This window comes from Battus philenor, unplaced genomic scaffold, assembly GCF_028537555.1.
Source record: "Battus philenor isolate CCGP_79_NKW_IND1 unplaced genomic scaffold, ilBatPhil1.0.hap1 SCAF_1, whole genome shotgun sequence".
Classification (NCBI taxonomy): domain Eukaryota; kingdom Metazoa; phylum Arthropoda; class Insecta; order Lepidoptera; family Papilionidae; genus Battus; species Battus philenor.
In genome coordinates, this window is record NW_027181661.1 from 8,651,763 (window position 1) to 8,666,802 (window position 15,040).

Sequence of the window (15,040 nt, forward strand, 5' to 3'; positions counted from 1 at the left end):
GTTTGCCCAACCAATGGTTAGACATTATATTATCTAAGCAAAGTGAAAGTGGAACGATCGAGGCGGTCATAAATGCTGGGGAACGTCTTCATGTTTTGCTGACAAACAAATCCACGAAAAAGAGACGTGGAGTTAATCCATATTTTTCAATATTTAATAAGAAAAACTCAAGTGAACAAACTCATGAGAATAGACTAAGCAAAATTGAAAACAATACTACATACGTTTTATGTTACGATGAATTTTTTATTGGAAATGTGCCACCAGAGTACAAAAATTTAATCTTAGAGGATTTTTCGTCTTTCTTTGGAACGATAGCCTCTTTAAGACTAAACAATAAATTAATGGATATTCACAGTTTTGGGTTAGAACGTTATAGAGATAACGTAATTCAACTATCTTCCAGGACTTCGAGTATATCCGGTTATTATCACGAAACTACTTTGGGTAATAGCAACAGCTTGAACCTAACTTGCCTGCACGCGAGAACAAAAAGGTCACCTAATAAAGCTTGGTGGTTTTATTTAGACGTGGCTGTTAACCGAAATATAGACGATGGCCGAAATGTTATCAAAACTTTTGACGATGGTAAGGTTTTAAGGCTTATTGCTACATCGGATATTAATCATTGTGGTTTCTACACATGCCGAGCTCACACTAAAAAATTAACTCGTAATATTGTTACATACGGGATTATAGGTGAACGTCAATATAAACTTGTAGAGCCTGATGCAACTACAGTCTTAGCGGTATTCACAACAATATTATTAGTTATTGCCACTTTAACTTGGTTGATTATAGAGGGCATTAACGATTTGCGGAACGGTTATGGATTCTTTCGAGATACTCATCTATCCCCACAAGAGGAAGCAGAGGCTGTATGTAATTACATAGACCAAAATATTCATTTATATGGGTCAAGCAGCGCGGCTAACATAGCTAAAGCCAGAGCTAGACGCAAAGGAAAATATTTAGCCGGTCGATCAAGTTACGCTGCGCAAGAACCCCAAGGTATAATTCAAGTTGAAAATAATCGTACTAAAGCTCACGATTATCCATCAAGTGAACCCGACGAGCTACCTACATTACCAGAGGTGAAAAGTTTTATGGCAGAAAATGTCCATAACATATACAGATGCGAACCATCGTACGTGAATTCTCCGCAAAACGATTTAAATATAAATTTGCCAGCACAAGACGAGACGTCGTCTACGTCCACCGGAAGTTCACCGGAAATCTTTTCCCAAGTTTTAATACGTAAATATGAGAGAAAATATGCGAGAAGTGTAAAAGAGTATGAAGTAAATAAAGAGAAGAAAACACCATTATTGCAACCAGCTTCGTGCAACTCTTCTACGGCATATAAAATTCTCCATAAGTTTTCCATATTAAAACGTTATGATGATTAAGAATTAAGGTATATAATAAAACCTGTTTCCCAATTATCGTTTGCATTTAAGTTTATTGTTATATAATTGGTTTTAGGTCCAAATCTTTAGAGAAGTGAATATATAGCTCACTAGCCAGCCAAAATCTTTAAAACCTTTATACCTATATCCACTTTGTTTGCAGGGATTACTATGTTGTATATTACGCTCAATATTTGTTTTTGTTGTAATGTGACAGGCTAATAATTATTGACAGTAAAGTCTGCAGGGATAAATAGTAAAAAAATAATTAACTTTAATATGTAGTAATCCTAATTTCGAAAACGCTTTTTACGCATTGCATTATTTATTATTTCGGAAATCATTGATTTTTGAATAGGTTGTATGTTATGTATGGGACATAAATTGCTAGCAACAGAGATATACACCCACCACTTAAAAGCTTTTACACCTGTAACCAACCACATATTCTGTACATTAAGGGATCAGTTCCCCTAATTTCATTTCATTTTCATTCCAATACGAGTTTTTAGTCAATACAGCTTTTGTTCAAAATGGACAGTATACTAAGAACAGGGAATACTGTTATATCATGATATATTAACTTTAATATTAATTTCGACGAAAACTATTTAACATACAATGTTCATGAATAAAATTTACTGTCAAGTGATTAAGGTAAATATAAAAAAAAATAGTTCTGTTACTCATCATCATCAATACTTTAGTCGTATGAAGCCTATGTGCACAGCTGGACATAGACCTTAGTTTTCCAATAGTAGGACTTGTTGGAAGTTGCCTTGTATACCTATTGTTATTTCATCATCAGGAATTATAACTAGAGTTCTTTCTAAATTTTTCAAAAAATACTAAATAAGCAAACAAAACCGTGAATGGAATGATTGATATAAATAAAACACATTTAATGTTCAGTTTTATGTAATAACAAGCATATTAATTGGCATTAAATGATAGTCATTTGAATACATTTGTACTATTTTAATTTATTTCATTTTAAAATATTGTGCAAGAGATTATTTAAATATTAATATTATAATAGAAATGCAAATTTAAACAATTCAGATTTTATTTATTTTAGTGGAGATTGTCCCATCCTTGAGATCTTTGTGCATTGTAGAAACTAGGTGACTAGAACAGTGAAGTGATATAATTCAAGAATTACATTGTTGAAAACGCCCTATCAGATGTAACTAATATACATAGATAATAATACATAGATAAAGAAATATTCATAGGTATATAAATTACATAACAACGAAACAAATCAACTACACAAACATTTTGAATTTTTTCAACATATAGTTGGTATCAATATAATTAACAATGTATTGGCTTTAAAATTAACCAGTATTAAATAAATTCAATCTTATGCTTTCAACTAACAAGTGAAATTGATCAAAAGTTAAAAGTTTCATTTTTCTTAATCTTTATTTATACTTCTTGCATGTACATGTCTTTCTATCATTAGATGAGCATTTCAGTTGATAAATAAGTGCAGTTAGTAGTACACCACTACTAAGCAATGTTGATATGGTGAAATTTATCATCAGCTTAAGATCAGCTGAATCAACATACACAGTGAAGAGACGTGCTGAAAAAAAATGGAATGCTATGAAGAGGTACTATTAAAGAAAAATAAAAATAACATTGTTTACTGTACTTTCTTTTAGTTATTCTTCAAAATTAATTTAGTAATTCTACAGAGGTACTTTACTTTATACTTTTGGTTCGCCATCAATATTTAAACTATAGGATACCCACTGCTAGACAAATGCCTTCACCATAGATTTCAATAGGACAAGTAAGGAGCAACATGCATATATTTTGTTACTAGATGGTATTAAAACATAAAGGTTTCTATTATCTATATATATTTATTTCTCTTTCTACCACATCCATCACAAGCTCTTATATCACTTCCTAATATTTTCATAAACTGCACAAAACAATTTAAAAGCTGTAATGTTATATATTGGAAAATTGAGTTATGGTTATGGAATTAATAATGTTTATTATATATAAATCACAATTTATATATTAAGTTTAGTATGGTTAAGTATATATGCATAAAATAAATAAGGTGGGAAAATATATGCAGGTACTAAAAATTCACAGTTGTGTACATTGACTGCCATAAACACCCGATTGTTTTTTGCTTAGGGTCATTCTGTAAATAAATGCTTTAAAAACTTTTATAGCAACCATATAAAATAAATTGTATATGAGTATACTCACACATGTTTGTAGCAACGGAAATTATCCATGTTGTCAAAGATACACCATTTGCATTACCACATTTAACAATTCCGTAAATGTATGTTACCTTAGCAAAACCACTGAGAGGTGTACAGAATGGCTAAAATTAACATTATTAACATAAATATTTAACCTTACTATTAAATTATTGTCTAGCATTTTTGAAGTTTCTATGATGAAAACTCTCATCAGAGATTCTCTGGCTTAGTAGGATTATCCAATCAAAAAACTATTACCTCAAGTCTATAATGCTTAAAATAATAAAATTCAATAATAAAATTGTTTTACTAAATAATTTGGTCATGTAGTGCATAAAAATTGACCATGCTGCAAAGGTGATAGTTTTCATATATATTGTTACTGTTAATATACCTGTAAAAAATCCCAAACATGCATCATTTCAAATATTTGTTAAAGAGAGCCAAGTGAAAATCAAAATGATAAACACCTCTATTAAGAACATTAATGATTTTCACATCAAAAATATATTTGTCTAATTACTATGACCTCATATCCCACTAAGTTATGACATAGTTAAAGTTGGTTTATTTATTAACAATATCTAAAGTGAATGTTAACACCAGCACAAGCAGTTATGTTCATATGGTGCAATCATCATATCAGTGGGTAGGCGCCTTCTGCAAGGTATAGGCTCCGTCAAAAATTGCCATAATGACTGGTCTTACACTGCCTGCATGCGAAGGTTTCACACAACCTTAATTATACAATTGGGCAATACAGGTAAAGAGCCCATGCACACCACATCTAGCAGCTCAACATCACTACTAGAGAGCCACTTGTCCCCAACAGGCATTGTTTGCACAAGCAATGTTCCCCACAACAGCCACATCAGACAAGCAATTCTTCACACTATGTTGGTGACCTCGGTTCTTCTGCAGAACTCTTAATTGTTTATATAGTGGTATTAAGGATATATTTATGTTCTATGATATACATTGCAATTGCCTACAAAATGTTGTCTATTTGTGTTCAAATAAATAAATAAAAATTACTTACCACCATATATGACAAAAGATATTTTGGCATAAATCCTGTGCCAAATCCCAATACAGTTATAAAGTAAGCAAATGTTGCAAATGGCACCATCGGGCAGCCAAGTACATATTGATATTTCATTACATAATACAATAACACATATGCTTGTACTAAAATGATTGGGTATTCCAGATAGGTCATAATGTTATATCTATTTGTGTAATTGTAAAGTGTTACTATGGTGAATCTGAAATTTAGAGAAAAATAGACATATTAATACATTAATCATGTTAATAACTGGTGTAAACTTAATGGAAATTTTTACTGCAAGTTAAAATATCCCTAGATTTCCAGTATCAAAAAGTTGCCAGTATCCAGTGTATATGTGACAATCTTAATAAGGTCATCTGCCCACCACGTGGATAGACATCCTATATTGCACTAGTTGGTCCAGTCTCCACTATTGAATCTTAGGGCTTTGACATTGTGTGTTATTATTTTCAATTACAGGGATAACTTACTAGTTATCCCCATGTAATACTATGTAATATATTTACTATTTGAGGAAGTTATATATAATATTCTTTTAAATCACTATTCACATCTCACATGTCGCATCTCACATTTACACTGCTGAAGGTATAAATATAATTATTCTTTAAAAGGTTTTTAAGGTTTATACATTTTTGCTACATTTAGTGTTAACTTTTCATAGTTATCATATATTAGGGGGACCAGAAAGTAATGTTATTTGTAATTTCTACACATGTTGATTATTGATTGCCATTTGGTAGCTCATTAAGTACTTGGAAGTCTGTATATTAGATGGCAAAAAGCACAGAATACACCTTTATCAAGGTATAGATATGCAACTTTTAATTATAAGGCTGTGTCCTTAACTACATTACTAATAATTTAATTACCCAATAAATTCTATAACAGATCCTATATTTTTGTAGATTTAGTCGAATAGATCACATAATGAGTAACATTAAATAATGTTGTAAATACACAACTAAATTAACTTAACATAATTAGATCTTTTTTACCCAAGGCTGGTATAGTACCCAGCAGTGGTTTTAAGAGCATCAGAATTTTTTTTATCAAAATATAAAGTAAAATATTAAGTTATAAATATCTAATTCATTTTAAACATGGGCATGGACTATGGTGAATGTTTTTCCTTCAACACCCCAGCACCGAACAACTTATGACATGAAGTAAAAAAATAAATTATAATTTTTGGCAAATAGTGAATACACACCCAAGAATTTCCATTAACATGGCTTGAATATAAAGACTTTCAGCTGATTTTGTCTTCCTTACATACATAATCTGTGGCACTTTTAAAACCAAACATGATGCTATTGTTATTGTGCTTAAAGTATTTGCTATGTACTGCAGTATATCGTCATCCATAGGGCACGAGTTTCCTTTCAATTCCTGTAAAGTAATCATAAAAGTCTATAAAAAACTAGACCAAAGTGTAGATCAAACCACTTTATGTAACTGTCTTACTTGAGAAAGATGTCTGTTAATCGCGGTCAACCGAATTAAACTAAACTAATAACAAGGTCAAAGAAATCTAGCGATCAGCGCAATATTCAAACCGGCTATAGAATCAAAGACAGGAAGAGGGGCGCCAAATCACAACGGTTGAACTATTTACATTAGTAGTGATGTAATATGTTACAGGGATAACGCCATAAGAAATGAACATTTTTGCTTTAACTTATAAATTTTATGAAAACCTAAAAGCAATTTTAAAATTACAGATATAGTGTAGTTATCTATTATCAATATTTTATTTGTATTTTTTTGTTAGCGTATATATACACAAAATTTAAAACCCAAAAAGCTTTTAATGTATCTTTTAAGCAGTCAGTTTAGGAGTTGACATTGACAGATGTCATGTCATTAAACAATAGTTTAAAAATTTAATTGGTAATTACTTGGTAAATCGTCCAAAAGAAATAATTTAAATTTCTTTACTGAAATATGAATTTAGGCCATACGAGTTAATCACGATTAAGTAATAATATTTATGTTATCTTAGCTTGTAACACTGACCGCAAGAGTGACAAATAGCATACTATTTATGGTTGTACAAGTCCTAGTCTTCTTTTTATTTATTCAATCCACTGTGTTAGTATAAAATAATAAGAGATTATTTATTTCTTTATAAAGACGTATTTTTAGAGAAACATAAACACAAGTATTTGTAGCTTACATGACAGTATCCGATGAGAAGAGCGAATCTGTCAACTATGAGCTATAGACTAAATTATTTTCCTCAAATATCCAACAGGTGTCGTTATAACACAATATCACTAAGTTTGTTAAATTGAAGTATTTATATTTATTTATGGCAAAATACTAATGCAGCGATCATAATTTGTTGGCAGAAGATAATTAGTATTTTTTCCTTAGGATTTCATAGTCTTCTAATGAAAATAAAATGAATGTTAAGCAAAACAGAATAACACTAGTTTTTTTTTTTGGGATTTAGTTTTACCTGAAACAAATAAATCTGTAAATAATTAAATACCCTTTCGTTTTTATTGTCATTACATAAAATCCCTGTATTAATTTATTGATGACATTGTGGCAGCACTTATATTAACACTACTGACTCTTCCGTTCCATGAACTCATTTCCGATAAAGCTGTAAAAGCCTTAGGGCTAACAGCAAAAACATCACAGAAACAATACAATCCAATTAACACCACTTAATAGGGAAAAGAAGGTGGTTTAATATTTGACAGCGCATGAGATATAACTAAAAAAATCTAAAGAATAGCTTGACGAGAACATAGCAAAAAATCCTCTGACCGGCCTTTGGTGACCTCGAAGAGAATAAGCCGAAGATTCCGGTACAATTCAGCAGTGTTCAGGACGATGGAGGAGCTTTGGCGGAACGATGATTCAGTTTGAAAGAGTTTTCTGCCGGGTGAAACCAACGGTGTAAAATTCGGAAACTAACAATCGAACACTTTCGTAGCCTCGACTTCGTCTTGAAAACTACATTTTGGATAAGAAGCATTCGCTGTATTTCCGTGTGGTTATTTACTTTTTTTACAGCGAGTAACTACTTATGATAAAATTGAGATTTGTTACCATGGTAATGTCAGAATTTTTAATGTCCTTATTTCAAAACTTATTAACATGTAACATTTTTAACTTATTAACATTTTTTATATTGTTTAACATTTTATATATTGGTCTAAGTAATTGATTTCTGTTACTGTGTTTAATTTTTTGGTGTTTGGTATTAGTTTTGCATACTTTAATAATTTAATTACTCCATATTATTGTTCGCGTCGTGTGGATACGTATTCGTTTTTCGTATTGTTTTTTGTTATTTGCCAGTCATTCCACTTTTGCAGAGCAGTGAGGTTGATAGCTTCTACACAAGGCAGAATTAGGTGATCGTAAACCTTCCAAGCTCACTAAATCTTTTCGAAAAGCTAAGTTCGAGATATTGCATGATTTCTGTCACCCTAGCGCACGCGCTATTACAACTAGCATAATAAAAGACTACGCATCTTGGGCACTGCTGGCCTGCCAACAAAATAGTCTCACGGCACACTATTACACCATTAGGAACCTTCGTTAGCCCGACGAGTCGCTTTCACCGAGTTCATCTCGACATAGTTTCGAATGGTTGTAACTATTGTCTCACCGCTATCGACAGTTTTTCGCGGTGGCCTATGGTAACCATGACAGCGGACGACGTTGTCGAGACAAGATGTAGTGTCATTTATTTTTACGCTACATATTAATAAAAAGATAGTGTTCTGACATATTACGCTGGCGATAACTTGGCATAAACTTCTTACCTGGTTACCGAATAACATTTATATTAGGAATTAATTGTTATGGAAAATATTAAATAAGAGCTTTTGCCTTTTATTCTTTTTACGTCTATCTTAGTCGACTTGTGAATTTTTTTATTACTTTTTAATAGTCGTCTATTTCATTTGTCTTGAGATAATAATTTATGTTATGATAATGAAAATAATTAAAATATTAACTGCAGCTAAATTTTTGTATCGTCAATTTATAAGCCTTTACAATAGGTTCCCAGATAGCGTTCAGAAAGCTGCTTTTGCAAAATTTGCAAAAAAAAAGGTCAAGGAACGTTTTTTGTTCTAAAGTACTCAGTAAAAGATTTCTTAAAAATTACACTTTGGGAATGACATATTCGCCTACGGGTTACTTCAATGTTAATTTAATATCTAATTTTAAAAACAATATTCAGTCCGCCTGACTTTCTATCAACTACCTTTGGGAGGCATTCATTATTCGGGAGATGTGGTACTTATTTATCTTGACGCTAATAAGAGACAATCCGTTCTATGTTGTATATTTTTTTTCAGTCATCATTCCCGACCGACTATAGTAAAAAGAAATAATAAGGTGTCTATCGAAGTTTATAACACGATTTATTTTCACTCTGAGTGTCTGCGAATGACTAACTTTTTTTGTCTTATTTCGACTCTTATTTATCTCGATATTTTAAAAGGAGTAACAAAGTAATAATGAAAATGTCGCGCTTTATCACCTCGGGAGAAACTAGTTGTTTAGCCGCCCCATACAGATATTTAGAATACTTTGGGAGTAAGTGCATTTCCTACGTTAATATAATGAGATTTTTTAAGCCGACTTGGCTTAATAGGCTTAATAGCTCTAGCAACTGTTGGTAGTCAGATGCAAATGTGAAAGTTAGCCAAACGTAGTAATTTTCAAAAATTACACTCAAAACACGCAATAAAGTAATTGAAAAATTGATAACCTAAAATTACAAGTTCACCTAGTATTATACTTGTTAATAGGAACAAGTATTTTTTTCATGTAGAAATAAATATTCATGGTTTCTCATAATGGAATATATAAATATTTAATGAAATTTGGAAAATTCAGTTGTAGTGGATTTAACACGTGATTTTTTATTTATTTTTTTGTGGTTAGAACTTATGTGGAAATAATTTCTAATGAAAATAAATTTTATAATAATACGTAAATTATTTAAATTTATGAAGTGGAGGATACGATTCTAGAGTGGAGAGTACGAAAAACTAAACTCAGCGCAGAACGTCTACCTACATAGTAGGCAGACTTTCGGGTGCTGGCCTCATCTAGGCGGTGTTTTTGGAAATCTATGTCGAAAGCTTATGTCCATCATTGAACATCCTACGGGCGAAATGATGATGATTTATAATTAGTCAGATTAAATACAAATTTACAAGAAACGTGAAGTAATAATATAAATTATTGTGTTAGAAGTTTCACAAGTATTCGAGTGTATCGATTACCAAATAGGATTCATTCAGGCTACATGGGTAAAGTCGCTTATCTGTATATAGTGAAAATATTTACTAACAATATTCTTCTATATATACTCTTAAATATTCAAAACTCTGGAACAAGAACATGGCCTCCCGGCTGAATGTCGAGGCTAATCACCTTACATTTTTCTTGCGGTTTTACAGTTTTTTTTTTAGTTTTATGGAGCCTTGCATGGTGATGATCAGTTAGTCCACGAAGTGGGTGAGCGTCCCACAGTCCTTTTAATTTCTGTATTATATCTGTATTCTATTCAAAATATATTTCATATAAAACTCGAACTAGAACTGATGGGTTTGGTGGTAGATATTTTCATATTCAGGTCGTATATCGTCGGCTATTTAACCTTTTAGTCAGATATATTTTAACGACCAATATTCTATTCTGTCAATAATAATGTAAATAGTAACTCGTGATTAGTATGTCCTTCTAGAATTTAAAGATGTACTTAAGAACTTTAAAGTTATGACGCGCAAACCTATGCGTTAACAATGCCTTGCGCTCTTAGCTTAGCTTTTACAACCATTTTCAACCACCTTGTTGAAAGTGCTCGCTCTGAAATATGCTACATTACTTTTTTCTGGCAGTACAAAGTCTGCCTTGGCAGAAATTACAATGATTAATTAAACATGGATTATTACCAATTTAGAAAAGGTTTTTTCTTACTACATTATCATTACATCATTATATTATTCTTGTAGGTACTGATTTTTATTAGGATGTACCAAACATTAATTTAACAGCAAATTAATAAAAATAATATACATTTATCACTTTAAAGTTCTTAATATCTAAAAATAATCAACCTATGTATATACAGATAAAATTTTTAAAGCAAAGGCATAAAGAAAGTAACTTGAATTTAACCCGAAATTCGAAAAAAAGTAAATGAGGTAAATGTATACGTAATAGGTATATATTTACCTAGTCTTATATAAAAAGTATGCATATATTTTGAACTTCTCAAGTTTACTAAACTGGGATTCGTAAAGAACAAGATAGCTAGGCACAGTGGCTGTGATGAGGGTAAAAGAAAAAAATATCACGAGAGATATTTCAGTGAGAAAACGAAGGAAATTATATAAACGTCGCTAGAAACTGAAGATAAAAATATAAAACGAGAAATAGAAAATATTTCAAGATTAAATTACCGCAACTGGGCTTATTTTTCACAAATGTAAGGTAAAAGTAAATATGTAACAATGTTATGATTTTTCTTCTTTTAAGCTGATAGTCATTGCAAGGCATAGGCCATGTCTACCGACTGGTGGTTGCCACTCGAGAACCGTTCAGTCCCAACGACCATCGTTTTCCACGACCAATGTGCCCCACGTACTGTCACTTCAAACGAGCAATTGTTCGAGCTACTTCGATCATCTTAGTTTTTCTAAGGATCTTCTCATTTCTGATTTGATCTCGCAGCGAAACTCCGAGCATAGCTCTCTCCATTGCTCACTGAGCGACGTTGAGTATTCTTATGAAGCCCATCATAAGAGACCACGCCTTGAATCCATATATCATCACCAGCAACACACATTGTTCAAAGACCTGCGTCTTCAAAAATTGCAGTGTTTTGGACGAGAAGAGTTTTCTGAGTTTCCCGAACGTTGCCCATCCGAGCTGGATTCGACGAGTGTGTTCTTTCTCTTATATACAGCCGTCGACTCCTAGCGTAGCATATTATGATTACTACCATGTAAAGGAGCAAAATATATAGAGTAATTTGTTATAAGTGTTTTAAAAGTATAAATGTATTTTTTTTATATCTTATTCTAATCACCAATGTAAAGTAATCACTCGGAAATATGTTGCGTTAATTTATTTTTCCTATGGGATTGGACCAGGCTTTAACCTTTACTATATAATATGTATTTTGAAAACTCTTTCTTCTTATTATATTAACCATTGTGCATAATGATTACCTCTCTGAGGTGTTGTGTCATTAAATAAATTTAAAAATCTTGTCCTGCGTAAGTTATCATCGGATTAAAAAAAAAAGTTTAAAACTTATAAAATTTCTTCGTATTTATTATCATTTTGTAACCGCTATTATTTTCTTCTGTTTAAAATATGAATTAGTGGATAACGGTGCTGATTTTGTGATTATTAAGATCTTTTACTGTAGTTATTAACCTAATTCCCTTAAATAATTGTTAATAACTTCAAATAAAATATTAAGAATATTAAATTATTTACTATTTATGAAACCATTGAAATTTGCGTAGAGCGTACCATACACGAAAATGAACTGTATATTTTCACTATTTCAAAGACTTTACGCTAATAAACAGTTTAACTTGTCTAACCTTAAAATAAACCTTGAAATTAAAAGTTATTAATCTAGTTTTAATGTAAATACCAGAAAATACTAAAGTAAATATAAACAGATGTTTCAAGATATAAACTAGACAAGATAAGACTTGCGATCGTAGGTAGTTGCTTAGATTCCTTCGATACATCTCATATAATTAACATTTTATGCATTCATTCAATAGAATTGCTACTACTCAGAAACAAGTTCTCAGAGGTTGGGCAGCAAAGGCTCTGCGTACCACACTGTGATCGCCAATCTGCCTGCCATTGTCCATTATGGTCGGTGTCTATGGGCTGAAACCATTATTGATAAAATTATACTTATCATCAATAATTTAAATTAAATTATTCCATGAAATTGCTATATAAGTGGATATATATTATTACATCTCAAATGTACATTACACTAAAATAACCAGTGTAATACTTACTTTAATAAGACGTCTTGTCAAATTCTATATCGTCACCGGTTTATTTTAAGATTACACAGGTAGACTGATTACAGGCGTAAAAGCTATAAAGTGTTGAACATACAACCTATTTCGTCGTCATTGTCGTTTCAGCCTATAGACGCTCACTGCAAGGCATAGGCTTCCAACGAGTTGTCTGTTGGCAAGTTGACGATCGCAGTGTGGTTATCAGCTTTGGAAGCTTGTTTGTGAGCAGTGGAATTCCCATAAAATTAACGCATAAACTGTGAATTATTTAAGATTTTATCATCGAGAATCGAACATGCGACCTGCGATCGCAAGTCTCAGTCCTATACCTGTGGGCTGTCACAGTCAAATACTGTCTATTTATTGTCGACTTCGTACCAAATATCAATGGTTACAAAAATACTAAATAATGTAACGGATAGTAAGAAAAAGTGTTTTCAAAATTAGCTTTACTATAATTTAAAGTTAAAAAGTTATCCGTTTGCCAATATATTTCAGAGTAATGACTATGCACACGGTGATTAGAAATAAATGTAAAAATTTAAAAGATTTTTGCTGGTAAATGATAAATACATACATATTATACGTATTATTTTTTTGCTAATTGTTAGTTTATATTAATTGTGTGTAGTTAAGAATATAAGTAAATTTGAATATTAGCATTAACGACTAGTTCATATGGCGCAATGTTAAGAAATTGTTTTTTTATACACTTGAATTAAATAAAAAAATATTCTTGATAAGGTAACACTTCTATCGCGTTATAGCATATAAGGCTCTCAATAAGCGATTTATCGAGATTTAAGTTAGGAAGTTAGGAAGTTAGGCGTTTAGATATTAATGATAAGAATTCATAACAGTAAAACACGAATGTATATTAGTCCCCTAATACATTATTTAATAATCGATGCTGTAAATTGAATTTTAAGTAAGACGTTTCCGCCAACGATGTTAGTGTTTCCGCCGCATACCAGTTAACTTGATTTTGTTGCAAAGTGGCGTTTTACCCTGAGCTAAAAGCCTGCCTGTCTTAGAAATAGTTATCTTGGTTTGTATTATATATTTCAAGAATTACTATTCAATTATACATTTAAAAGTAAAGGATTATTTTTTCATTAGTAATCTTATAGAAAGTACATTAAAAAATATTTTATCAAATCACTTTATTTTATCTTCATTAGTGTAAAACCTATGGGAGAGACAAAGGCCGTGAGGATATAGGTCCAGCAGATATCTTACAGTTAAAATGACGATGAATATAAAATAATGAAGAAATCAAGTTTGGGCTACGAAACATTTTAAAATTTCTGTATAATATAGGCAAGTGAGAAAGTATAATTATAATATTTTAAAGTGTTGGGCAAACCTACTTATCTACAGTTCACATTGAATTATATCTTTTATCATACATTGAATCTTTACTAACTTTAATATATAAAGAAAATACAGTAATTCTAAGTAAAACAGTGCATGAATACAATAAAGGCTTTTATTGAGAATATCTATTGAAGAGCGGTATACTCTCAAATAGCATATGACGCTAACATCGGTAATATGAAATCTAAATAAACCGTCCTCTTATTACAATATGATATTTTAAATACTATACAAGACAGTAAGGATAAAGATAGGCTTCCCGTTGATTGATTTTCAATAAGGTCGGAAGCGGCCTGCATCCAGCGCCTTCCTGAGAGCCTAACAAGGTAATCTATCTACCTTGTGGATAGACGTTCAACGTTATTAATACTATTCCCTATTTATTCAAAATATTTCTTAATAGATTTTACTCTAATTTTCAACTTAAATAAAATTCCTGGCTCCGAGTGTCTCGAGGTAAATTACTCCAACCAAGTTAATCTAAGTTGGCTACCGGTTGAAATCTTCATTTCAAGCGTAAGTCACATTGTCATTAGTGAAAATAAAACGAAGATGTTGTTCGATAAGTTAAGTTAAGTAAGCTATATCTTTAAACAAAAGCAAGACAAGAGAAGAAATAATGCGCTAAGTCTGGTTGTGTCAGTTAAGTTAAATTTACAAAAACAGTGAAGTTTTAATAATATTCTCTGTGGATCCAATATTATGATACAAAAAGAACTAAAACCTTAAGAGAAATCTACGATCATCAAATGATCGTTTACTTCTTTATCTTTCTTACAAATCTGACTTGGTACATTGTTCTTTTCCTGTCCAAAGAGTTTTACTTTGGACAAAACCGCTACACTGTATGAAACATACACACACAACATGTATGAAAAGAAGGTACGTGACCTTTTGGCGGAGGTA

The 15,040-nt window shown here is 31.4% G+C and overlaps 1 protein-coding gene across 1 annotated transcript; it reads right to left on the reverse strand.

The window, feature by feature from the left end:
• Window positions 1-2,321: 2,321 nt before the first annotated feature.
• On the reverse strand, window positions 2,322-6,518 carry LOC137933110 (solute carrier family 66 member 3). Its single transcript, XM_068776896.1, has 5 exons — window positions 6,180-6,518; window positions 5,926-6,104; window positions 4,683-4,908; window positions 3,645-3,765; window positions 2,322-3,000 (listed from the first exon to the last, which is right to left on the reverse strand). The coding sequence occupies exons 2-5, from the start codon at window positions 6,078-6,080 to the stop codon at window positions 2,837-2,839; spliced, it is 666 nt and encodes a 221-aa protein (XP_068632997.1). The 5' UTR covers window positions 6,081-6,104; window positions 6,180-6,518; the 3' UTR covers window positions 2,322-2,836.
• Between the last annotated feature and the right edge of the window lie 8,522 nt (window positions 6,519-15,040).

Coding starts and splice junctions, on each gene's coding strand:
- LOC137933110 (XM_068776896.1), bottom strand. CDS start 6,080: ATGGATGACGATATACTGCAGTACATAGCAAATACTTTAAGCACAATA. Junction 4,909..5,925: donor ATGTTAATGGAAATTCTTGG/GTGTGTATTCAC, acceptor TCTAAATTTCAG/ATTCACCATAGTAACACTTT. Junction 3,001..3,644: donor TTCCGTTGCTACAAACATGT/GTGAGTATACTC, acceptor ATTTTTTTTCAG/CACGTCTCTTCACTGTGTAT.